This window comes from Oncorhynchus kisutch, linkage group LG2 (assembly GCF_002021735.2).
Source record: "Oncorhynchus kisutch isolate 150728-3 linkage group LG2, Okis_V2, whole genome shotgun sequence".
In the NCBI taxonomy this organism is placed as follows: domain Eukaryota; kingdom Metazoa; phylum Chordata; class Actinopteri; order Salmoniformes; family Salmonidae; genus Oncorhynchus; species Oncorhynchus kisutch.
In genome coordinates, this window is record NC_034175.2 from 58,080,060 (window position 1) to 58,107,931 (window position 27,872).

At 45.0% G+C, this 27,872-nt stretch overlaps 1 protein-coding gene and 1 pseudogene across 3 annotated transcripts in view; both read right to left on the reverse strand.

The window, feature by feature from the left end:
- The window catches only part of LOC109868991 (GRIP and coiled-coil domain-containing protein 2), a 33,405-nt gene extending 27,461 nt beyond the window's left edge, over positions 1 to 5,944 (reverse strand). The window contains exons 1-3 of one of the 3 annotated variants that reach the window (XM_020458795.2): positions 5,739 to 5,944; positions 5,077 to 5,136; positions 4,729 to 4,813 (exon numbers count right to left, since the gene is read on the reverse strand). In XM_020458795.2, the coding sequence (XP_020314384.1) occupies positions 4,729 to 4,813; positions 5,077 to 5,136; positions 5,739 to 5,744 (151 nt within the window). In that variant the 5' untranslated portion in view covers positions 5,745 to 5,944. Of the gene's footprint in view, positions 1 to 4,728; positions 4,814 to 5,076; positions 5,137 to 5,738 lie in introns of those variants that run through there. The other 2 variants (XM_031798601.1, XM_020458802.2) reach the window with 2 other exon arrangements.
- A 16,315-nt stretch (positions 5,945 to 22,259) lies between these two features.
- Positions 22,260 to 23,948, reverse strand: LOC109904664 (piggyBac transposable element-derived protein 4-like; annotated as a pseudogene).
- Between the last annotated feature and the right edge of the window lie 3,924 nt (positions 23,949 to 27,872).

The window sequence follows — 27,872 nt, forward strand, 5'->3', positions numbered from 1 at the left end:
CAACAGTCTTGAAGGAGTTCCCACATATGCTGAGCACTTGTTGGCTGCTTTTCCTTCACTCTGCAGTCCAACTCATCCCAAACCATCTCAATTGGGTTGAGGTCGGGTGATTGTGCAGGCCAAGTTATCTGATGCAGCACTGATGCAGAATTCTAAATAAAATCAGACAGCGTCACCAGCAAAGCACCCCACACCATCACACCTCCTCCTCCATGTTTCACGGTGGGAATCACATCATCCGTTCACCTACTCTGCATCTCACAAAGTCACGGTGGTTAGAACCAAAAATCTCACATTTGGACTCGTAAGAACAAAGGACAGATTTCCACCAGTCTAATGTCCAATGCTCGTGTTTCTTAGCCAAAGCAAGTATCTTCTTCTTATTGGTGTCCTTTAGTAGTGGTTTCTTTGCAGCAATTCGACCATTAAGGCCTGATTCACGCAGTCTCCACTGAACAGTTGATGTTTAGATGTGTCTGTTACTTGAATTCTGTGAAGCATTTATTTGGGTTGCAATCTGTGGTGCAGTTAACTCTAATGAACTTGTCCTCTGCAGCACAAGTAACTCTGGGTCTTCCTTTCCTATGGTGGTCCTCATGAGAGCCAGTTTCATCATAGCGCTTGATGGATTTTCAAAGTTCTTGACATTTTCCGTATTAACTGACCTTTGTCTTAAAGTAATGATAGACTGTTGTTTCTCTTTGCTTATTTGAGCTATCCTTGCCATAATATGGACATGTTTTTTTTTTGGACCAAATATGGCTCTCTTCTGCATACCACCCCTACCTTGTCACAGAGTGTGCAAAGCTGTCCTCAAGGCAAAGGGTGGCTACTTTGAAGAATCTCAAATATAAAACATATTTTGATTAATTTAACACCTTTTTGGTTACTACATGATTCCATGTGTTATGTCATAGTTTCGATGTCTTCACTACTATTCTACAATGTAAAAAATTGTTTGTTTTTTTTAAACCTGGTGCTGTACATAGATATGGAATCACCGGCCATTTTAATAATGGAACAATAATCACTTTAATAATGTTTACATACTGCTTTACTCATCTTATATGTACAGTTGAAGTCAAAAGTTTACATACACTTAGGTTGGAGTCATTAAAACTTGTTTTAGCCTAGTATTAGTGTAGCTGGAGTCATTAAAACTTGTTTTTCAACCACTCCACAAATTTTTTGTTAACAAACTATAGTTTTGGCAAGTCGGTTAGCACATCTACTTTGTGCATGACACAAGTTATTTTTCCAACAATTGTTTACAGACAGATTACTTCACTTATAATTCACTGTATCACAAATCCAGTGGGTCAGAAGTTTACATACACTAAGTTGACTGTGCCTTTAAACAGCTTGGAAAATTCTAGAAAATTATGTCATGGCTTTACAAGCTTCTGATAGGCTAATTGACATAATTTGAGTCAAGTGGAGGTGTACCTGTGGATGTATTTCAAGGCCTACCTTCAAACTCAGTGCCTCTTTGCTTGACATCATGGGAAAATCAAAAGAAATCAGCCAAGACCTCAGAAAAAATATTGTAGACCTCCACAAGTCTGGTTCATCCTTGGGAGCAATTTCCAAACACCTGAAGGTACCATGTTCATCTGTACAAACAATAATCTGCAAGTATAAACACCATGGGACCACGACATAACCTGAAAGGCCACTCAGCAAGGAAGAGCCACCGCCATAAAAAAATCCATACTACAGCTTGCAACTGCATATGGGGACAAAGATGGTACTTTTTGAAGAAATGTCTTCTGGTCGGATGAAACAAAAATAGAACCGTTTGGCCATAATGACCATCGTTATATTTGGAGGAAAAAGGGGGAGGCTTGCAGGCTGAAGAACCCCATCCCGACCGTGAAGCACGGGGGTGGCAGCATCATGTTGTGGGGGTGCTTTGCTGCAGGAGGGACTGGTGCACTTCACAAAATAGATGGCGTCATAAAAAAGGAAAATTAGGTGGATATATTGAAGCAACATCTCAAGACATCAGTCAGGAAGTGAAAGCTTGGTCGCAAATGGGTCTTCCAAATGGACAATGACCCCAAGCATACTTCTAAAGTTCTGGCAAAATGGCTTAAGGACAACAAAGTCAAGGTATTGGAGTGGCCATCACAAAGCCCTGACCTCAATCCTATAGAACTGAAAAAGTGTGTGTGAGTAAGGAGGCCTGTAAACCTGACTCAGTTACACTAGCTCTGTTGGGTGAATTTTGGCCCATTCCTCCTAAATTAATGTGGGAAGCTTGTAGAAGGCTACCCAAAACATTTGACCCAAGTTAAACAATTTAAAGGCAATGCTACCAAATACTAATTGAGTGTATGCAAACTTCTGACCCACTGGGAATGTGATGAAAGAAATCAAATCTGAAATAAATCATTCTCTACTATTATTCTGACATTTCATTCTTAAAATGAAGTGGTGATCCTAACTGACCTAAAACAGGGAATTTTTTACAAGGATTACATGTCGGGAATTGTGAAAAACTGAGTTTAAATGTATTTGGCTAAGGTGTATGTAAACTTCCGACCCCACCATACCCGTCTGCACATTATGCCCTGAATCTATTCTACCACGCCCAGAAATCTACTCCTTTTATTCTTTATCCCCAACGCTCGAGGCGACCAGCTTTGATAGCCTTTAGCCGTACCCTCATCCTACTCTGTTCCTCGGGTGATATGGAGGTAAACCCAGGCCCTGCATGTCCCCAGGCACCCTCATTTGCTGACTTCTGTAATCCCAAAAACCTTGGTTTCATGCATGTCAACATCAGAACCCTCCTCCCTAAGTTTGTTTTACTCACTGCTTTAGCACGCTCCGCCAGCCCTGATGTCCTTGCCGTGTATGAATCCTGGCTTAGGAAGGTCACCAACAATTCTGAGATTGGGTGCATCTCAGCCACGCTCAAAACATATAACCGCCATCGATAAAAGACAGTACTGTGCAGCCGTCTTCATCGACCTGGCCAAGGCTTTCGACTCTGTCAATCACCACATTCTTATCGGGCAGAGTCAATAGCCTTGGTTTTTCTAATGACTGCCTCGCCTGGTTCACCAACTACTTTGCAGACAGAGTTCAGCATGTCAAATCGGAGGGCATGTTGTCCAGACGTCTGGCAGTCTCTATGGGGGTACCACAGGTTTCAATTCTCGAGCCGACTCTTTTCTCTGTATCTATCAATGATGTCGCTCTTGCTGCGGGCGATTCCCTGATCCACCTCTACGCAGACGACACCATTCTGTATACTTCTAGCCCTTCCTTGGACACTGTGCTAACTAACCTCCAAACGAGCTTCAATGCCTTACAACACTCCTTCCGTGGCCTCCAAATGCTCTTAAACGCTAGGAAAACCAAATGCATGCTTATTAACCGTTCGCTGCCCGCACCTGCCCGCCCGACTAGCATCACCACCCTCGACGGTTCCGACCTAGAATATGTGGACAACTATAAATACCTAGGTGTATGGCTAGACTGTAAACTCTCCTTCCAGACTCATTAAACATCTCCAATCCAAAATCCAATCTGGAATCTGCTTTCTATTTCGCAAAAAAGCCTCCTTCACTCACGCCGCCAAACTTAACCTAGTAAAACTGACTATCCTACCGATCCTCGACGATGTCATCTACAAAATAGCTTCCAACACTCTACTCAGCAAACTGGATGCAGTTTATCACAGTGCCATCCGTTTTGTTACCAAATCACCTTATACCACCCACCACTGCGACCTGTATGCTCTAGTCGGCTGGCCCTCGCTACATATTCGTTGCCAGACCCACTGGCTCCAGGTCATATATAAGTCTTTGCTAGGTAAAGCTCCACCTTATCTCAGGTCACTGGTCCAGATAACAACACCCACCCATAGCACACGTTCCAGCAGGTATATCTCACTGATCATCTCCAAAGCCAACACCTCATTTGGCAGCCTTTCGTTCCAGTTCTCTGCTGCCAGTGACTGGAACGAATTGCAAAAATCACTGAAGTTGGAGACTTATTTCCCTCACCAACTTTAAACATCAACTATCTGAGCAGCTAACCGATCGCTGCAGCTGTACATAGATTGGGTGGGCTATTTACAGATAGACTATCTACCTCATCCCCATACTGTTTTTATTTTATTTACTTTTCTGCTCTTTTGCACACCAGTATCTCTACTTGCACATCATCATCTGCTCATTTATCACTCCAGTGTTAATCTGCTAAATTGTAATTAATCGCTCCTATGGCCTATTTATTGCCTACCTCCTCATGCCTTTTGCACACACTGTATATAGACTTTCTTTTTTATACTGTGTCATTGACTTGTTTATTGTTTTATTGGCTTGTTTATTGTTTACTCCATGTGTAACTCTGTGTTGTTGTCTGTGTCACACTGCTTTGTTTTATCTTGGCCAGGTCGCAGTTGCAAATGAGAACTTGTTCTCAACTAGCCTGGTTAAATAAAGGTGAAATAAAAAAATTAACTGTATATACTGTACTCTATTCTACTGTATTTTAGCCACTCCGACATTGCTCGTCCTAATATTTATATATTTCTTAATTCCATTCTTTTACTTTTAGATTTGTCTATAGTCGTGAATTGTTAGATGCTACTGCACTGTTGGAGCTAGGAACACAAGCATTTTGCTACACCTGCAATAACATCTGCTAAATATGTCTATGTGACCAATAAAATGTGATTTGATTTAAACAATGTATGACAGATGCATCATGTACCTGCACATTTGGACTTCATCTTCTGTATGGCAGCCATCTGCTTCTTGGCAAACTTGATGAGGTCATCTTTGGACAACGTGTCCAACTTCAAAGAGGTACCAGTAAGACAAAGAGGTACCAGTAAGACAAAGAGGTACCAGTAAGACAAAGAGGTACCAGTAAGACAAAGAGGTAACAGTAAGACAAAGAGGTAACAGTAAGACAAAGAGGTAACAGTAAGACAAAGAGGTAACAGTAAGACAAAGAGGTAACAGTAAGACAAAGAGGTAACAGTAAGACAAAGAGGTAACAGTAAGACAAAGAGGTAACACATAGAAAGTAAGACATAGAAAGCATTATGTGCTGCACCTTTGACTTAGCGGCAGCACCTGGAGGAGGTGAGGTCACAGACTCTGGGCTGGTGTCCTGCTGTTGTAGAGAAAGAAAAATGACATAAAACAGGATACAGGTATGACACATACACACCATACAACTGCCAACTAACTGAATGATCTACATATCACATTTGATCATACATTACTAACTACTCATTATTATTTTCTAGATCAGTCAGTCAGCTATAATTTATCTACAATGCATCACGGATTTGACACTGCTCTCGAACAATGCCCCACCCACCCACACACACACCCACCCACACACACACCAATCTCACCTTTGCAGCTTAGGCAAACCCTAAAAGAAGCGACGAGTAGGTATCACGTAACTAAACTCATCTAACGTTAGCTAGATTTCTTTGCCTGGTGATATGGAAGCATGTGAATACTTCTGGATAAGGAAACAACTAGCTAGTTGTCCATGGCTAACGTTACAGTACCTTAATAGCTAGCTAACTACACCAGTAAATTTGGTAAGATGTATGAGAACTAAAAAGTATTGTTAGCAGCTCAGTAGGCAGTAGTATCGCATATAGTTTATTACAATGGCGATTAAGTTCTCATCTCTAGTGTTAGCTATGCCAGCTAGCCAAACATGCTACAAACACTTCCTTGTCGTTGGACCAAACTTACCTCCATCTTGATCGACGCAATTTAAGTACCCAATCGTTAACGAAATCGGTAATCTGTGTAACTGAATATCTGATATGTGTTCTTATATTGCACGGTTACTGTACGATTTGAAAACGAAAGGATTTCAATATTTTGGTGCTGTCTAATGCTTAGCTTCAGGTCATTTCCGCTTCAACCAACGTACGTACATACGTCACAACGAACGTAGGTCAAATCTTCTTCATCGATGGTATATTGGCGATCACACAATTTAATGTGCATCCCGCCACCTACTATGCAGGATGGAAACAGGATTCCCAAAAAAACGAAATAAACGACCAAAAAACTACCCCAAAAATCGATAAATAAAATAAGCTAAATCAAACAACTTTTCTGTAAAAATATGTAGGGCGGGTCTTCCGGGCCAGTACCCTTTGCATGTCTTCAGGTGTAGAATCCTTGAGTCCCAAAAACTCTGCAGCAGCCAGAGCTAGTGCTGCACAGTTTTTAAAAGTGGCATTTCTTCATTCACCGAGCGGGTCAATAACCGGGCACCACCACACCAGGAATTCTCTTCAGGTATTCAACCTGAACATCTGTCGTCACCCCTGAGATGACTCCTTTGATGGGTGCTCTACTCCAAAGTTCAAAACAGAAAACTACTGTTGTCTGGATTCTTTTGAGGCCCACTGCAATCTTCCTCTCTTCTTCAGAAATACAATTAATCAAAATAAGACCATTACTGGTTGCTCGACAGACCCCACTTTTCCAAGCTCATACTTCACCATTTTTGACACCTCAAATGGGTTTCCCACTTATGCATCTTTTCTCAACAAATGCATCCACTCCAATTTCAGACAATGTCCTTTTTGTTCCAGTTTTCGATACTACTGTTGTCCATTCAGAACATTAGTCTTCACCAAATTCACCAAATAGTAAAAAGTGCAGAATTGAGTTAGTTTCAAAGTAACATTAGTTAATTACACCCTGTAATAGCCATTTCCAGGTGAACAAAATAGAAGAGCAGTCGCAGATAAAGTCAATCATAAATCAATCAGTTTAATTACAAGTTGCAACAGGGAGACACCTCCAGCAATAACCTCCAGAACAGAAGCAGAGAAAATGTCTAACAGGCCCCTTGGAGACAGGCCCGTTATATCCTAATCAGACAGCACAAAGTATACTGTAATCACCAGCCAAAAAGCTTGTAGGAAGTCAAAACAAAAGGCAGTGACTTTGTCAGCTGCTACAGAATCACACAGTGTTACACAGAATACAATAATAATGCATCCAGTGTGGCATAAATAACTAGTATAAACAGATATTAGTTTAATTCATAACATATAGCATATGGTCTAGCATATGGTCTAGTGACCATCGAATCGAGTGTTACAAACAGAACACTGGAAAACATGTAAATTACAGAAAGGGAAAATATGTAATATGCTAAACATATACTGTACATCCTAAATATTCCCATTAAATACAGTACTCCAACAACTGAACTTTATTTGAACTTTAAGTCGTTAGTGCAATTCAATCAGTGAAGGTGTGTAATTGTTTGGGATGCGAGAAACTATTGATGTTCTGTACACGGGACTAGGTAACCCAAATACATTTTTAAAAAGGGTCCGTTTTTTTCTCAGGCTAAACAGAATTGGTACATGTTTCACATAAATGACTATGTTACTGTAGCTACTAAATCATTTCCTGTCTGTATGTCACACATGCTATTCAGCAGGCTCCAGGAGTGAAGTCACTCGATCCAGTCACTACGTATTACCACCGGGTGGCCCATACAGAAAAAGGTCAGTGTTGTCTGTTCACAGAGTAAAGCTATACTTTATTTTATTTGAAATAATTTTATTTAACATTTATTTAACTAGGCAAGTCAGTTAAGAACACATTCTTATTTACAATGACGGCCTACCAAAAGGCCTCCTGCGGGGGCCGTGGCTGGGATAAATTTAAAAAAAATAGGACAAAATCACGACAAGAGAGACACCACAACAATACATAAAGAGAGACCTAAGACAACAACATGGAATGGCAGCAACACATGACAACACAGCATGGTAGCAACACAACATGACAACAACACGGTAGCAACAAAACATGGCAGCAGCACAACATGGTAGCAGCACAAAACATGGCACTAACCAACAGCACAAAGGGTAAAAAGGTAGAGACAACAATACATCATGCGAAGCAGCCACAACTGTCAGTTGACAGCCCTTTCAGTTTGAGGGTTTTTTGCAACTCGTTCCAGTCGTTAGCTGCAATGAACTGAAATAAGGAGCGACCCGGGATGTGTGGGCTTTGGGGACCTTTAACAGAATGTGACTGGCAGAACGAGTGTTGTATGTGGAGAATGAGGGCTGCAGTAGGCATCTCAGACAGGGGAGAGTGAGGCCTAAGAGGGTTTTATAAATAAGCAACAACCAGTGGGTCTTATATATACAACCAGTGGGTATATAGAGATGACCAGTTTACAGAGGATTATAGAGTGCAGTGATGTGTCCTATAAGGAGCATTGGTGGCAAATCTGATGGCCGAATGGTAAAGAATATCTAGCTGCTCGAGAGCACCCTTACCTGCCAATCTATACATTTATGTCTCCGTAATTACTGCTAAAAACACCCCTAAAAACTAAAAACATTAGTCATAAGAAACTAGCTCCCTGGTATACAGAAAATACCCGAGCTCTGAAGCAAGCTTCCAGAAAATTGGAACGGAAATGGCACCACACCAAACTGGAAGTCTTCCGACTAGCTTGGAAAGACAATACCGTGCAGTATCGAAGAGCCCTCACTGCTGCTCGATCATCCTATTTTTCCAACTTAATTGAGGAAAATAAGAACAATACGAAATAAATGTTTTATACTGTCGCAAAGCTAACTAAAAAGCAGCATTCCCCAAGAGAGGATGGCTTTCACTTCAGCAGTAATAAATTCATGAACTTATTTGAGGAAAAGATCATGATCATTAGAAAGCAAATTATGGTCTCCTCTTTAAATCTGCGTATTCCTCCAAAGCTCAGTTGTCCTGAGTCTGCACAACTCTGCCAGGACCTAGCATCAAGGGAGACACTCAAGTGTTTTAGTACTATATCTCTTGACACAATGATGGAAATAATCATGGCCTCTAAACCTTCAAGCTGCATACGGGACCCTATTCCAACTAAACTACTGAAAGAGCTGCTTCCTGTGCTTGGCCCTCCTATGTTGAACATAATAAACGGCTCTCTAATCCACCGGATGTGTGCCAAACTCACTAAAAGTGGCAGTAATAAAGCCTCTCTTGAAAAACAAAACCTTGACCCGGAAAATATATAAAACTAATCGGCCTATATCGAATCTTTCATTCCTCTCTAAAAAAAATGAAAAAGCTGTTGCGCAGCAACTCACTTCCTTCCTGAAGACAAACAATGTATACGAAATGCTTCAGTCTAGTTTTAGACCCCATCTTAGCACTGAGACTGCACTTCTGAAGGTGGTAAATGGCCTTTTAATGGCGTCAGACCGAGGCTCTGCATCTGTCCTCGTGATCCTAGACCTTAGTGCTGCTTTTGATACCATCGATCACCACATTCTTTTGGAGAGATTGGAAACTCAAATTGGTCTATACGGACACGTTCTGGCCTGGTTTAGATCTTATCTGTCAGAAAGATATCAATTTGTCTCTGTGAATGGTTTGTCCTCTGACAAATCAACTGTAAATTTCAGTGTTCCTCAAGGTTCCGTTTTAGGACCACTATTGTTTTCACTATATATTTTACCTCTTGGGGATGTCATTCGAAAACACAATGTTAACTTTCACTGCTATGTGGATGACACACAGCTGTACATTTCAATGAAACATGGCGAAGCCCCAAAATTGCCCTCGCTAGAAGCCTGTGTTTCAGACATAAGGAAGTGGATGGCTGCAAACTTTCTACTTTTAAACTCGGACAAAACAGAGATGCTTGTTCTAGGTTCCAAGAAACAAAGAGATCTTCTGTTGCATCTGACAATTAATCTTGATGCAGTCGTCTCACATAAAACTGTGAAGGACCTCTGCTTTACTCTGGACCCTGATCTCTCTTTTGACGAACATATCAAGACTGTTTCAAGGACAGCTTTTTTCCATCTATGTAACATTGCAAAAATGTTATGAATTTTATGAATAATGACAAAATTATGTATACATTTAACGTAGAACTATAAGTAACAGCATTCTACCCTGTCGCTGTAGGATTGTATGAAACTTATTAGAATCATAAAACTAAATCTGATGTGTGTAGTTTTAGTCAAGAATTAGAACAAGGACTTTCTGTTCCTTTTTAGTATGTAAGCAGGGTGCAAGTGTGAAACAAATGGAGCTACCGTCAGGCAAGCTGTACTACTGTGTTCCTTACAGGACATTCTGTCCCCACCCAGGGAGGGGACAGACCTTGGGCTTGTAGTAGATTGTTTAACAGGTGGCAGACAATGTATGAGTAGGAGAAGACTTGTGAACTATATTGCCATTGTATCTGAGAGGAGGAATGATGACGAAATGTGAGGTATATAGACCAATGTACAGGAAATGATAAGCAGAACGTTCCCGTGAATAAACCTTTTTGACTATTGTGGCTGGGCCTCCGCCTGATTCATTTCAACCAGTTTCCTACAAATGCTGTGTTTCAGGCTGAGTAATATAATTGAATTGGGTTTATGAACATTGAGAACAAAATTCTCATGACAATTGGCCCTACGAGACCTGGATCTCAATACCTGCCTCTGTCATCCCAAGGAACTGCTGAAAACCATGCACGGGCGGATCCAGGATCTAGGATCCGTAAGACAAAGACCTGACCTCTGAATTGAGGGTTTATTTCAGGCCAGTGGTGAACTGGTACATGACAGAGGTGGTGACGAGATCCAACCTACATTGCTTTTCCCAGTCTTCAAGACAAGGTCCGTAATATTTATTCACGAACTTGGGGGGAATGATTTAAGATATCACCAAGCGTCACTTTTGTGTACGTCGATAGTTAACTAATTGTGCAGGTCCGCATCTAGATCGGGCCACCTTTGTGACAGCCTGCAAGGTTTGTTAAAGACAGATTTAAATCGGTATTGTGAGATAAGAAGGGGATTTTTGTACAAATAGGATCACTTAAATGGTTAATTAACATGCGGTACTAGCCATAAATCAAATTCAAAAGACATACCTAAATAAAGTCCTCATGAAAACTGGTTGATATACAGCGAGGATATAAACTGGGTTTTGTCTTTGGGAGACGGTAATTCTATGCGAACAGGATAACCCAACCAATTCAAAAGCCAATACTGAAATAGATTCTAGAAATTGCAGAGAAGCCTAATATAGCAGAGTGAGATACGAGGTATTGACATCAAAAGAACAAGCAACAACCGAAAAATAGGACGGGGAGACCTGTCCGATCGACACCACTATAGATAAAGTTTCTAGAAAGGACAATCACACATAGGTTAAAAACTTCTTCGGGATAGGGGGCAGCATTTTCACTTTTGGATAAATAGCGTGCCCAAATTCAACTTCCTGCTACTCATCACCAGAATATAAAATATGCATAGTATTAGTAGATTTGTATAGAAAACACTCTGAAGTTTCTAAAACTGTTTGAATCAGGTCTGTGAGTATAACAGAACTTGTGTAGCAGGAAAAACCCTGAGGACAAACCATTCAGGTCACTGTCTATTCAATGAGTTTTCATTGGGAAAAGGGACTTGTTTGCAGTTCCTACCGCTTCCACTGGATGTCACCAGTCTTTAGAAATTGGTTGAGGTTATTCCTTTGTGTAATGAAGAAGTACGGCCATCTTGAAGAAGTGTCACGTTATGTGTACTGTTTGATAGTTGCGCAAGACAAGAAAGCATGCTTGAGTTTGTTGTCTCTCTGTATTGAAAACAGATAGTCCTGTCTCCAATTTGATCGATTATTAACGTTTAAAATTACCTAAAGTTGTATTACAAAAGTAGTTTGAAATGTTTTGGCAAAGTTTACAGGTAACTTTTGAGATATTTTGTAGTGACGTTGCGCAAATTGGAAGCTGTGTTTTTCTGGATCAAACGCGCCAAATAAATGGATATTTTGGATATATATCGATGGAATTAATCGAACAAAAGGACCATTTGTGATGTTTATGGGACATATTGGAGTGCCAACAAAAGAAGCTCGTCAAAGGTAAGACATGATTTACATTTTATTTCTGCCTTTTGTGTTGCGCCTGCAGGGTTGAAATATGCTACTCTTTGTTTACTGTTGTGCTATCATCAGATAATAGCGTCTTATGCTTTCGCCGAAAAGCCTTTTTGAAATCTGACATCTTGCCTGGATTCACAATGAGTGTAGCTTTAATTTGGTATTTTACATGTGATTTAATGAAAGTTTGATTTTTATAGTATTTTTTACAATTTGGCGCTCTGCATTGTCCCTGGCTATTGGCCAAGTGGGACGCGACAGTCCTGCCTATCCCAGAGAGGTTTTAAGAGATAGCAACATACACACCAATAGTGAGACACACATAGGAGTAATTTAATCAAAATTAAAGAGCCACACACATAGATTGTGATAACTATAGTGATTGGATAACGGTAAAAAGAGCACATACATAGATCATAGAAATACATACACATAGATTGTGAGAATATCATAGTAACTATAAGGTTTTATTAAACATGGGTAGTAAATCCTCAAATGAGGTCAAGGATTTAACGGGAGACGAGCGTTATATGAAGTTAAAATAAATATTGATTTCGGTAAGAAATGGAGGAGGAAGTACGAATTTGACGGACGTTTAATTTGTCTAAAGAAAAACTGGAATCAATGTTTGTGGGGACAAGGTAGAGAAGCAATGGACAGAAGGGCTCGACGTCGCTCGTATGTAGTTAACCGAGGAAGAGCGCAGAGAGAGAAAGAAAAACGAAGTAAAAAATAAGGAATATGTAAGTAACAAGCAGGAGGAAAGGATAGGGCTAGCTGCCCTAGGGAAAGTCAGGAAAGATTTAACCGAACTAGGACAGGCTCCCGCAGCACGCCGACACCGGCCTCGAGGGCGACCCGGAGGGGGAGGCGCAGGGCGATCCGGATGGGGGCGATCGAAATCCTTCAACAGTGATGGGTCCAAGATGTCCCCCACTGGTATCCAGCACCTCTCCTCTGGGCCGTATCCTTTCCCAGTCCACGAGGTACTGCAGGCCCCTCACCCGGAGTCTCGAGTCCAGAATGGCACGTATCGTGTACACCGGGGACCCCTTGATGTCCAGAGGGGGCGGAGGGACCTCCGGCACCTCACCTCCCTGCAGGGTACCAGCTACCACCGGCCTGAGGAGAGACGCAGGCCAATCTATAACACACCTCGTTTATCCTCCTCAGGACTTTGAAGGGCCCCACACACTGCGGCCCCAGCTTCCGACAGGGCAAGCGGAGGGGTAGGTTTCGGGTCGAGAGCCAGACCCTGTCCCCCGGTACAAACACAGGGGCCTCACTGCGGTGGCGGTCAGCACTCCTCTTCTGTCGTCCACTGGCTTGTTTAAGGGATTCCTGGATGGCTCTCCAGGTCTCCTTGGAGTGATGCACCCACTCCTCCACCGCAGGAGCCTCGGTCTGACTCGGATGCCGAGGTGCCAGGACCGGCTGGTAGCCCAACACACACTGAAAGGGTGATAGGTTCGTAGAGGAGTGACGGAGTGATGGAGTGAGTTCTGGGCCATCTCCGCCCATGGGACGTACCTAGACCACTCCCCTGGCCGGTCCTGGAAATACGACCGCAGTAACCTACCCACCTCCTGGTTCACTCTCTCCACCTCCCCATTACTCTCTGGGTGATAACCGGATGTCAGGCTGACCGAGACCCCCAGACGCTCCATAAACACCCTCCATACCCAGGACGTGAACTGGAGACCCCGATCAGAGACGATGTCCTCCGGCACCCCGTAATGCCGGAAGACGTGGGTAAATAGCGCCTCTGCAGTCTGTAGGGCTGTAGGGAGACCGGGTAACGGGAGGAGATGGCAGGACTTCGAAAACCGATCCACAACAACCAAGACCGTAGTGTTCCCCTGAGACGGTGGAGATCGGTCAGGAAATCCACTGACAAGTGAGACCATGGCCGTTGTGGAACGGGGAGTGGCTGTAACTTCCCCCTAGGAAGGTGCCTAGGAGCCTTACTCTGGGCGCACACCAAACAGGAAGAGACATAAAACCTAACGTCCCTAGCCAAGGTGGACCACCAATACTTCCCCCTGAGACCCCGCACTGTCCTCGCCACACCAGGATGAACCGAAGAGGGTAGTGTGTGAGCCCACAGAATCAGTTGGTCACGAACACCAAGCGGCACGTACTTACGACCAGCCGGACACTGAGGAGGCGCAGGTTCCGCCCGTAAAGCCCGCTCAATGTCCGAGTGGAAGGATGGGAGTAGGGCCAAACCTCCGTGTCATAGAGACGGGACAGCGCGTCGGCCTTCGTGTTCAGGGAGCCTGGTCTATAAGACGGACTGAACCTGAATCGGGTGAAGAACATGGCCCACCTTGCCTGATGCGGATTCAGTCTCCTAGCTGCCCGGATATACTCCAAATTCTGGTGGTCAGTCCAGATGAGAAAAGGGTGCCTAGCCCCCTCAAGCCAGTGTCTCCACACCCTCAGGGCCTCAGGGTCCCCCACATCATAGTTACGATCCGCCGGGCTGAGCTTCCTCAAAAAGAACGCGCAGGGGCGGAGTTTTGGTGGCATACCCAAGTGCTTTAAATTTTGGAGAAAATAACGTTTTGTGAAAGTTTGGTTTTACTCTTACGATAGAATTAAAGCAGAACTCAGTTGGAGTAGGGGGTATATTTTTGCCTAGAGGCAGGAACAAGAGGGTTGGTTGGAGTGTTGGCTACACATTTTTAGGGTAAGTTGCTAGAGGCAGGTTGATTTGTGGCGTGATAACGTAAAACTGCATCATTACGTTGCATACACAATAACGTTACTCAAATTCATTTGACAGTTGTTCAGGTACAGACCCACTCTTTTCTGTACTTTTGGCAGTACAATTTTGATGGAGAGATGTTGATTGATGTTGTAAGTTCTGTTCAAGATCAAACATTTGTGATTAATTTGGTTTGGCTTGTCGAACCTGTACTACTGCTGCTGCAGTCAGCCAACAATGATTTGCAATTCTCTGAAATTGCTGCTGACTGGGTACGGGCTGAGTGCCTGCTGCTGAAGTCATTCACAATGCACTTTTGCAGCCAGGCAATGATGTTGTGACTGAGGGTGACAGAGAAAATTGTTTGTGTCATTTCGAGACAATGCGTGCATTATAGCTTTGAGTCACTTTTCAAAAGTTGCTAAAAGTTCCAAATATATTTTTAAAAGTAGCTAAATTTGTCAGGGTAGTCTGAAAAGATGCTAAATTTAGCAACAAAATTGCTAGGTGGGCATCACTGGTTGGTGGCGCTCACTGGGCTAAATTTGGCTATAAGAGAGGGAGATCTGAATAGTTGAATCGTAAAACTTTGTAATAGTTCCCGGTTATAGATTTTTGGTTTGATTTTTTAGGTAACACCAGTGAATTTGAACAGGAAGTTAATGTATACTAACAATATAATCTGTTTAAGGGGAACCAAGACAGGTCCGCAAAGTGGATTACAGGTTGAGTTAACTTTATTTTAAAGGGACAGTGCACATTAATCATAGTTGTGTGTGTCTAATGGCAGGGTATTCCTATCAAGCATTTTGGGGAGACTATTTGAAGAGAGACTGAATGGGTTTTAGATATAACCATTGAGGAAATGTAAAACCAATGATTTGGGGTAGTACAATACAATTATCATTATTATTAGGTTTTGTTTGTAGTAAACGTTTGGGAATAGGGAGATTTCCATTTTCCTAGAGACACAGTATCTTAAAGGGGTACACACAGAATATTAGAAGTTTTTGTTTTCTGAGTTTTAATTAAACACGTGAATTCTTTACATAAAGGGTACTTTAATTTGTCTAAAATAGTATGGAACACGACTGTAAAAGGGTGGTATAACCTTTGACCTCTATCATGGCTTTCCCTTGTGGTCTGATCAGCCTCAGGGGAGGGCCATTTGGATAATGAATTTGAGGTCATTTGTGATACTGATATTAAGGTAAATTGAGTAACTGATCATTATGAACGAGTTTTTAGTTCCTTGACGTAGTTGTAATTTGAACCAATGAAAAGAAAGAAATGGCATAGCCCTGGATTAATGGTAGATTTATGTTAAGTATTTAGAACCTAATCCAGGCCAACAGGGACAGGAATATATGACATCTGTGGTGATTCAGGATTATTGATAGGTTCGAAATAACCTTAATCAACCTATGTAAGGCCTTTAGAGATTGCAACCATAGACATGTTGTTTATAAAAATCCATGAGTTCAGATAAGGCCAAACAGTTAGACACTTAGTTCATATTTGGAAACAACATATATTTGTTACTGACTGTTATGGTAAAGAGATACAGACAGATAGGAGAAAGGGCAGACGGAGGAGCCCTCCACTCACTGCAGAGACCTTGAAGTTTTGAGAGCAGAGAGGAGAAGGTGGAGAAGGAGAGCCAGGAAATGAGCAAGATAGGAGTGACACAGAATGGGTAGATAACAGTTACTGAGTGGAGTAAAAAGGGGAATGAAAGCTTAGTTGGTTTCAGGAACTAAGGTGTTAATAAATCCTTTTAGGGATAGGGGGCAGCATTTTCACTTTGAATGAATTGCGTGCCCATAGTGAACTGCCTCCTACTCTGTCCCAGATGCTAATATATGCATATTATTATCACTATTGGATAGAAAACACTCTGAAGTTTCTAAAACTATTTGAATTATGTCTGTGAGTATAACAGAACTCATAGGGCAGGCAAACTTCCAAACAGGAAGTGGAAATTCTGGGGCTGGTTGATTTTCAACTCATCGCCTATTCACATCCAAATAAGATATGGATCTGCTTGCACTTCCTACGCCTTCCACTACATGTCAACAGTCAGTAGAACGCGGAATGAAGCCTCTAGTGTGATGTGGGACCGGATGGCAGCTATTGGAGTCACTGGTCTGGCAGTGTCAAACAAATCAAAATATATTTTAGATTTTAGATTCTTCAAAGTAGCCACACTTTGCCCTGATGACAGCTTTGCACACACTTTAAATTCTCTCAACCAGCTTCACCTGGAATGCTTTTCCAACAGTCTTGAAGGATTTCCCACATATGCTGAGCACTTGTTGGCTGCTTTTCCTTCACTCTACGGTCCAACTCATCACAAACCATCTCAATTGGGTTGAGGTTGGGTGATTGTGGAAGCCAGGTCATCTGATGCAACACTCCATCACTCCTTCTTGGTCAAATAGCCCTTACACAGCCTGGATGTGTGTTGGGTCATTGTCCTGTTGAAAAACAAATGATAGTCCCACTAAGCGCACATCAGATGGGATGGCTTATCGCTGCAGAATGCTGTGGTAGCCATGCTGGTTAAGTGTGCCTTGAATTCTAAACAAATGACAAACATTGTCATCAGTAATGCACCCCCACACCATCACACCTCCTCCATGCTTTACGGTGGGAACCACATATACAGAGATTATCCATTCACCTACTCTGCGTCTCACAAAGACACAGCGGTTGGAACCAAAAATCTCCAATTTGGACTTATCAGACCAAAGGACAGATTTCCACCTGTCTAATGTCTATTGCTTGTGTTTATTGGCCCAAGCAAGTCTCTTCTTATTGGTGTCCTTTAGTAGTGATTTCTTTGCAGCAATTCAACCATGAAGGCCTGATCCACGCAGTCTCCTCTGAACAGTTGATGTTTAGATGTGTCTGTTACTTGAACTCTGTGAAACTGTAATGAACTCTGGGTGAGGTAACTCTGGGTGTTCCTTTCCTATGGCAGTCCTCATTAGAGCCAGTTTCATCATAGCAATTGATGGTTTTTGTGACTGCACTTGAAGAAACTTTCAAAGTTCTTGACATTTTTTTTTACCTTGTCAGCTCAGAGATTTGATCTTGCAACCTTTTGGTTACAAGTTCAACGCTCTAACCACTAGGCTACCTGCCACCCAAGCAGTGTGGGTGTGTAAGACACAAAGGCAAAGAAGGGAGTTCTTTACAGCACAAGCTCAAAAGAGCTTGGGCTTTAATCAGTAATGAAATGTTTAAAAAATAGGCAGGTAAACTCTGATCTCCAGTCACAGTGAAAAAGTTACATTTCTTTATACTTTCAATGCATTTTGTTGCAAAAGGTTGGTAAACGATTTGGTGACATTTTGTTGATTTCACATTGAATTCATGTTGACAACTCAACCAAATGTAAATGAAAACTAGACGTTGAACTGACTGGCGTATGTGTCCAATGGATAGTTACCACATGGCTAGACCTAGGAATTCAGAAATATGTTTGAAATAAAGCTCTCTTTCCTCTTTTTAACAAACATAATTTAATGGATACTCCCATAATTCAAACATTTACAAAGACATGTTTATATTTTTTACCTTCACCTATGAAAAACAAATTCCCCTCACCTCAATGTTTTGTCATGCTCACATTAATTGACCAGGTGAATGAGCTCTTTCAAAGTTAACACATTTTAACTTTGAAATTATTACACAGAGCAATTTAGACTGGGAATAATTAGCACTGTGAGACAACCAACCTTGGTCTTCCCCTACTAAACACACACGTCCTACTCTCCTCTTTTTACCTCATTGCAAAAAGTCAATGGATTTACTTGCATAGCTATTAATAGCATATGAAATGTGTTCTTGTACAATTACTGTAGGAGGTAAGGAACCATTTCTACAAATATATATATCTTCTTACCTGCGTTTAGCATGGTATGAAATGAAAGAACAAACAAAAGAACACATTTTGTCCATGGTTTTGAAAGCTGTTTCTGTTTCGCAAGCCATGTTTCTATGCCTGACCATTTTACAGCCTGACTTTCGCTTTGTTGAGCCAGTTAGACATCTTCATGAGGCGGGTGTCCAAGTGTGGAGAGACATCAGGGACTGTAACGTTCTTTGCTTCACGGAAACATGGCTCACTGGAGAGACGCTATCGGAGTCGGTGCAGCCAGCTGGTTTCTTCACGCATCGCGCCGACAGAAACAAACATCTTTCTGGTAAGAAGAGGGGCGGGGGCGTATGCTTTATGGTTAACGAGACGTGGTGTGGTCACAACAACATACAGGAACTCAAGTCCTTCTGTTCACCTGATTTAGAATTCCTCACAATCAAATGTCGACCGCATTATCTACCAAGGGAATTCTCTTCGATTATAATCACAGCCGTATATATTCCCCCCCAAGCAGACACATCGATGGCTCTGAACGAACTTTGTTTGACTCTTTGCAAACTGGAATCCACATATCCTGAGGCTGGGGATTTTAACAAGGCTAATCTGAAAACAAGACTCCCTAAATTGTATCAGCATATCGATTGCGCAACCAGGGCTGGTAAAACCTTGGATCATTGCTATTCTAACTTCCGTGATGCATATAAGGCCCTGTCCCGCCCTCCTTTCAGAAAAGCTGACCATGACTCCATTTTGTTGCTCCCTGCCTACAGACAAAAGCTAAAACAAGAAGCTCCCACGCTGAGGTCTGTTCAACGCTGGTCCAACCAATCTGATTCCACGCTCCAAGACTGCTTCCATCACGTGGACTGGGATATGTTTCGTATTGCGTCAAACAACAACATTGATGAATACGTTGATTCGGTGAGCAAGTTCATTAGAACGTGCGTTGAAGATGTCGTTCCCATAGCAACGATTAAAACATTCCCAAACCAGAAACCGTGGATTGATGGCAGCATTCGCGTGAAACTGAAAGCGCGAACCACTGCTTTTAATCAGGGCAAGGTGACCGGAAACATGACCGAATACAAACAGTGTAGCTATTCCCTCCGCAAGGCAATCAAACAAGCTAAGCGTCAGTATAGAGACAAAGTAGAATCGCAATTCAACGGCTCAGACACAAGAGGTATGTGGCAGGGTCTATAGTCAATCACGGATTACAAAAAGAAAACCAGCCCAGTCACGGACCAGGATGCCTTGCTCCCAGGCAGACTAAATAACTTTTTTGCCCGCTTTGAGGACAATACAGTGCCACTGACACGGCCCGCAACCAAAACATGCGGACTCTCCTTCACTGCAGCCGAGGTGAGTAAAACATTTAAACGTTTAAACATTTAAACTGCAGCAAGGCTGCAGGCCCAGACGGCATCCCCAGCCGCGCTCTCAGAGCATGCACAGACCAGCTGGCTGGTGTGTTTACGGACATATTCAATCAATCCCTATCCCAGTCTGCTGTTCCCACATGCTTCAAGAGGGCCACCATTGTCCCTGTTCCCAAGAAAGCTAAGGTAACTGAGCTAAACGACTACCGCCCCGTAGCACTCACTTCCGTCATCATGAAGTGCTTTGAGAGACTAGTCAAGGACCATATCACCTCCACCCTACCTGACACCATAGACCCACTCCAATTTGCTTACCGCCCAAATATGTCCACAGACGATGCAATCTCAACCACACTGCACACTGCCCTAACCCATCTGGACAAGAGGAATACCTATGTGAGAATGCTGTTCATCGACTACAGCTCAGCATTTAACACCATAGTACCCTCCAAACTCGTCATCAAGCTTGAGACCCTGGGTCTCGACCCCGCCCTGTGCAACTGGGTACTGGACTTCCTGACGGGCCGCCCCCAGGTGGTGAGGGTAGATAACAACATCTCCACCCCGCTGATCCTCAACACTGGAGCCCCACAAGGGTGCGTTCTGAGCCCTCTCCTGTACTCCCTGTTCACCCACGACTGCGTGGCCACGCACGCCTCCGTCTCAATCATCAAGTTTGCGGACGACACAACAGTGGTAGGCTTGATTACCAACAACGACGAGACGGCCTACAGGGAGGAGGTGAGGGCCCTCGGAGTGTGGTGTCAGGAAAATAACCTAACACTCAACGTCAACAAAACTTAGGAGATGATTGTGGACTTCAGGAAACAGCAGAGGGAACACCCCCCTATCCACATCGATGGAACAGTAGTGGAGAGGGTAGTAAGTTTTAAGTTCCTCGGCGTACACATCACAGACAAACTGAATTGGTCCACCCACACAGACAGTATTGTGAAGAAGGCGCAGCAGCGCCTCTTCAACCTCAGGCAGCTGAAGAAATTCGGCTTGTCACCAAAAGCACTCACAAACTTCTACAGATGCACAATCGAGAGCATCCTGTCGGGCTGTATCACCGCCTGGTACGGCAACTGCTCTGCCCACAACCGTAAGGCTCTCCAGAGGGTAGTGAGGTCTGCACAACGCATCACCGGGGGCAAACTACCTGCCCTCCAGGACACCTACACCACCCGATGTCACAGGAAGGCCATAAAGATCATCAAGGACAACAACCACCCGAGCCACTGCCTGTTCACCCCGCTATTGTCAAATACCGCAGACATTTTCAACGTTTGTTTTAGTTTTTTATTCCTTTGTGTTGGGTGTCCGTACCCATGTATGACACGCGAAGACTAGGTAGTGTCTAACGATGTTCGTCTGAGGAAGAAGGAGTAGACCAAAGCACAGCGTGGTACGTGTTCATATTTCCTTTAATTAACTGAACACTAAATACAAAAGAACAAGAGAATAAATGAAAACCGAAACAGTCCCGTATGGTGCAAACACTGAAACGGAAAACTACCCACAAACCACAGTTGGAAAACAGGCTGCCTAAGCATGGTTCTCAATCAGAGACAACGATTGACAGCTGCCTCTGTTTGGGAACCATACCAGGCCAAACACATAGAACTATAACACATAGAATGCCCATCCCAACTCACACCCTGACCAAACTAAAATAGAGACGTAAAAAAAAAACTAAGATCAGGACGTGACAGTGTCAGAGAAATTCTATAGGAAGAGAGACTGCAGATTCTTTCAAACAACACCATTATAGGATTGTTTAAAATGGATCAGTTAACTATGCAATTCAACAGTTGTGCAGTTAAGGCCCAACGAACAGTGTCGGGTCTCAGCTTTTATAGAGAAGTTCATCCTTTTTGTATTTGTGGCAGTCAGCAGATAGTTTGTAAAAGGCAATTAGTTGTATGTGCAGATTTAAGATGGCACAAGGTTGATAGCCCGAGGGCATTCACAACAGAAAATGTTTTAATGCTCCTGTCTGCAAGTTTCCATACATGTGACTTCCTGTAGATAGTAAACCCACAGGATGTCACATGCTGCGGTTGCACCCAAACAGCTCTTAGTTGTAAACCCAGTCTTATGACCAAGTCACACAAAGACACGTTTGTAAAAACACTAGCATATAACAAGAGACTATTCTTTAACCCTCCCGTCGTCCTCGTATTGTGTCTAGTCCCTGCGTCCTCCGGGTCACCCTGTCCTGTCCTGGCTAAAGGCCCAATATGCGCAAGTGACAGTAGGCATGTGAACAGCCTTTGCAGATGTATTTCTTACATCTGCAGCACACCGTGTGTGTCTTGGAGTCCTTCTTGGGTGGGCAGAGCTGACACCTCTTCCTCTTACTTGCCCCGGTGGCCGGGGCAACGAGCGTTGGCAGCGGCCATGCCAGCGGCGGGGCCCTCGCGCTGTTGATCCCGAGCCGCCGTAGCACTCTGTAGGACTTTGACAAGTGCTGACGCCGCTTCTGTGCGGGGGAGATGCTGCCTTCTTTGGATCAGCGGCTTCACAAGTGCCTTTTCCAGCTGCTCGAGGAACACCCTGAGATTGTTCCGCTTGCGAGGCATCCAGTCAGGCTTGATCTCTCGCCATATGACAAAGGCGTTGTAGGAGGACACGTCGAGGATGTTGTGGAAGACGACCAGGCGGCCAGCGGGCAGTCATCCGTCTGCAGCTGTAGGTGCCGACCACCTTGTCTAGGTTGTCCACGCCGCCCTTGTAGTCTAGGATGACGGCTGGCTTCCTGTCGCGGCGATCGCTAATGTGGCCCTCTGTGTGCAGCGTGCTCAAAAGTAGCACGTTCTTGTTTTTCTTTGCCAGGTAGGACACCAGAGTGGTGGTGACGTGAAGGCGAACCTGGAGGACAGGACCTGTCTGCCCCTGGACTCGAGCAGCGCGGGCGGGAGCTCGGCCTTGTTCTTTCTCACCGTGCCCACCATGGTGAGGTTCCTCTCGAGGAGCCGCTGGCCCAGTTCGTAGGAGGTGAAGAAGTTGTCGAAGGTGACGTTGCGACCGCTCAGCCCCGTTGTCAGATCGAAGACGACGCGCATCCCCTGGTTCTTCTCGGGGCCTCCGCTGGCCGCCTTGCCGGTGTACACTTGCATCTTCCAAGCGTAGCTGGACTTGGCGTTGCAGGCCACCCACGACTTGATGCCGTATTTCGCTGGCTTGCTGGGGATGTACTGATGGAAAGGACAGCAGCCTTTTGGAAAGGGGACAAGAGATTAGTGTCGTTACTGTGTCATGGGGGCCAACGGCCTTTTGTGTTACACACGCTGCTAGTGCTACTACAGCCGCTGCTTGTACCGCTGCTACAGCAGCACTACCTCTCTATAGACATATGCGCACACGCACGCACACGCACAGTACCTCTGAACGGGACCAGTTGCTCTTCCACCGTCACGTCGGGCCCCGGGTTGTAGAGGGCTGGCAGCCTCCCACAGGTCCCAGACCCCCCGTATGGCTGCGAGTTTGTCCATGGCGAGTCTGGCGGGTCTCGACTGGCGGTCGTCGAATCGCAGCAGCCTCGAGTACCTGTGAAAGACCTTGAGCGGCATGGTGGCTCGGAACACGGTCCTGCCGCTCTCGGCGTCCCACAGGCTTGCCGCGGCCTTGCCTCGGGAGCTGTAGACGCCCGCTAGGATCAGCAGCCCAACTTAGGCGCGCAGGTCCGTGGCGTCCATGGGTTGCCAGCCGTCGCCGTATTTTCTGGCCCCGTGCAGGTTCGTCATTTCCACAATTATCCTTTCTATCGCCGGTGTGACAAACAGGTGGAAGGCGGACGCGATGTCGCGGGCCAGGGTCGCGGCATAGGCCGTGGGGCCCGGAGTCTGGTCCGGCCCGGCATGGCAGATCGCGAGGGCCGTAGGCCATGGGGGACCACTCGATTTTGCCGTTTTTCGACAGCAACGGCGTCTCCCGTTGGTCCGGGGCCGAGGAGATCTCTTCCTCGCGTCGGTCCTCGTGCACGTCCTCGGGTGCTTCCTCGGGCTCTTCCTCTGGCTCTTCCTCAAAAGAGGGAGAAGAATCATCGTCGAGCTCGCGGTGCTCAGGGTTGTTTTCCTCCCCCCCCGTCTTCGTCTTCCGAAACCTCTTCCTCCTCCTCTTCCTCCTGGCAATCTGAGTAGTCTTCTTGGTCCACGCGGGACAAGATCTGTTCTAGAACCTGCGCAGCCGTAAAACGCATAGCCATGGCCGCTCGGCTCCACTGATCGGGTCCGCTGAACGGCGGGGAAGAGCGCACTTGGCACGGGTGGGGCGCCGGTCACTTTGTGTGTGTGTGTGTGTGTGTGGGGTGCCGCTGACAATATTAGTATCCTCTCTACGTAGGGCCGGCCGACCGGCTTACGCGGGAGACCGATACCCGAAAATGCACGAGGCTCGCTTGTGCGCTTGTATGTAGCCGTGTGCAGTTGACCCACCCCACCCGAGCAACAATAACACTTGCCTGCTCTCTAGCACACAGCGGAGCACAAATGGACCTGTGCAGCGGCTGGCTGGGTCGCTCTGACCCACAGAGCGCAGAGCACAGAGCGGGAGCCCTGGAAACACAAGGCCTGGATCGCTCTGAGCCACGGAGCACAACAAGAACACTTGGCTGCTCTCTAGCACACAGCGGGGCATGTCTGGACCTGTGTAGCGGCTGGCAGGGTCGCTGTGACCCACGAGCGCAGAGCGGGGGAGCCGGGCACAACCTCGCCACACTCACAGACTCTCTACTACACTCAACGGCATACGCCTCGCCAGTGGCTGGCAGGGTCGTTCTGACTCAGGAGCGCAGAGCACATTGCGGGAGCCCTGGAAACACAAGGCCTGGATCGCTCTGAGCCACGGAGCACAACAAGAACACTTGGCTGCTCTCTAGCACACAGCGGGGCATGTCTGGACCTGTGTAGCGGCTGGCAGGGTCGCTGTGACCCACGAGCGCAGAGCGGGGGAGCCGGGCACAACCTCGCCACACTCACAGACTCTCTACTACACTCAACGGCATACGCCTCGCCAGTGGCTGGCAGGGTCGTTCTGACTCAGGAGCGCAGAGCACATTGCGGGAGCCCTGGAAACACAGGGCCTGGGTCGCTCTGACCCACGAGCGCAGAGCACAGAGCACAACAAGAACACTTGGCTGCTCTCTAGCACACAGCGGGGCATGTCTGGACCTGTGTAGTGGCTTGCAGGGTCGCTCTGACCTAAGAGCGCAGAGCGGGGAGCCCAGAGCACAGAGCGGGGAGCCAGGCACAGACTCGCCACACTCGCAGACACTCTACTACACTCAACAGCATACGCCTCGCCAGTGGCTGACAGGGTCGCTCTGACTCAGGAGCGCAGAGCACAGAGTACAACTATAATAACACTTGGCTGCTCTCTAGCACACAGCGGGGCATGTCTGGACCTGTGTAGTGGCTTGCAGGGTCGCTCTGACCCACAAGCGCAGAGCACAGAGCGGGGAGCCGGGCACAACCTAGCCACACTCGCTGACTCTCTACTACACTCGACGGCATACGCCTCGCCAGTGGCTGGCAGGGTCTCTCTGACCCGCTAGCGCAGAGCACAACTATAACACTTGGCTGCTCTCTAGCACACAGCGAGGCATGTCTAGACCTGTGTAGTGGCTGGCTGAGTCGCTCTGACCCACAAGCGCAGATCACAGAGCGGGGAGCTGGGCACAACCTCTCCACACTTGCAGACTCTCTACTACACTCAACGGCATACACCAGTGGCTGCCACGGTCGATCTGACCCGCAAGCGCAGAGCACAGAGCTAAGAGCGCAGAGCGCCACACTCGCAGACTCTATACTACAATCAACGGCCCGTGGCTGGCAGGTTCGCTCTGACACGTGAGCGCAGAGAGCAGAGCGCAGAGCGGGGGAGCCGGGCACAACCTCGCCACACTCGCAGACTCTCTACTACACTCAACGGCACACGCCTCGCCAGTCGCTGTGACCCGCCAGTGCAGAGTGGGAGCCCTGGAAACACAGGGCCTGGGTCGCTCTGACCCGCGAGCACAGAGCACAGAAAGGGGAACCCTCCACACACAGGACCTGGGTCACCCTGACCCCAGGACCACGGGAGGGTTAAGCAGTAAAACAAGGGATAGCATGACTAATTATATAATTTCCCACGACAATTGGTAAAACATGCTGAAGCTAGAACCTTGTTGACGTTACTCCTTATTTTAGATAATACATGGTGTCGGAAGTGATTTTAATAATAATGTAGCCGATCTGTGCATGGACCCTAAAACGTTAGGTTTAGATATTAGTTTAGAACAGTGGTTTTAATTGCTTCCACCAGTTAATCACGAAAAAAATGCATAAAATGACTGTTACACACATCTGTTACATGTCAATATAATGTCAGTATTAGCTAGCTAGCTATTAACCTAGCTATGAATCTCAGCTATCCTACCCGGTTGTATCGACTTCAAAACAGTCTGAATGGCATCAATGAAGCCTATGGATTGAGTAGAATATAGTATAACTTTATTGTGCCAAGGATGCAAGTCATGTATACATATAGTTATTACCAAGCAAGACTTCCCCACATTGTAGCCTGTACATTGAATATATTCACTGAACATGTACTCGATCTTGGCATATAAAGGTGCTGTTCAGGCATGAATGTCTGTGAGACATTCTTTTTCAATCATATCCAATCCCAGGAGTATCAAACTCCAGTCTTTGAATGATGCTGTGTCTGCATCAGTGGGGGTCAGTGCTGTTTAAGATAAGGGAGGACAATTGTTTTTCTTCGCATGAGCATGGCCTTATTTCTATTACATCAGATTGGATGACTGTCCTTCATATTCCATTCACCCAGTCCAACGTACAGCAATAGGTCTGGCCTACCACATCATACTAATATTTTCTCTATACCCATCATGAGGCTGCTACAACCTAGCCTATGGATGAAAGTTTACAACATATATGCAAATTAGTTTCTATTGGACAAATTCAGGTCTGTTTATCCCCGTTTTGTTTAGTTTGCTTCAGTTTCAGAAACATTTTTCAAAGGAATCGGCAGAATGAATACACCCCTGATCACACAAAATCAGATCACTTTATTAGCAGCCACGTTATATTCCTTCTCGCATTTATCTGCTCTCCTCCTCTTACCTTGTGCCTTCGCCTGTGGACTTCAATGCACAACATATCAACTGTAGGTGACCAGGCAAAAAAAACTTTCCATATCATTACCGCTACACACAGCATACATCATTGTCACCATATTAGCTAAAGTAAGGTCATAGTCGTCGTAGCTAATAGAACTAACGTGCTAGTAAACCCACTACAATCATGCAGTAACATTACTGTGTAGTCAGTAAGCAATTTAGCACCGACAGGCCCCGGAGACAATAAATGAGTAAAACCCAAAGCTTACCTTGACTTGGAAGAGTTCCAGTGTTGTGTTGGATAGTCTTAACCAGCTAGCAAACATAGCAACTCTCTGTTTGAGCAGGGTGTTTGAGTAGGCTAAACTAGCTAGCTGCCTATGCTAGCTTAGTAAGTGAAACTGAGAAGAAAAAAAATCTGTAAATATCTGTCTTCTTCATTTTGGAAAAAATGTTTTACAATTTTATTTTTATGAAATTCACTGAGGATGGTCCTCCCCTTCCTCCTCCGAAAAGATTTCACTGGTCTGCATGTATGTGCTACATTTATACACTTCAGCAGTGTTTACCAATCCTGGTCCTGGGACATCAATGGTTACAATTTGTAACCATGCAATAGACTAAAACACATGATTTAACTAGTTAAAGGTTGATTTGTATATACAGTAGTATTTCATCACTTAATTTCAATCAGTAGAGAATGTGAACCAATTCCAGTGGAGAATTGAAAGAATTGTTATAAATACATAATACATGCATTATAAATATAGTTGTAATATTATAAATACGAGATCAATCTGTACATCAATGCACATCTAGTGTGCATTATAAAAACAGAGGAAGAAAG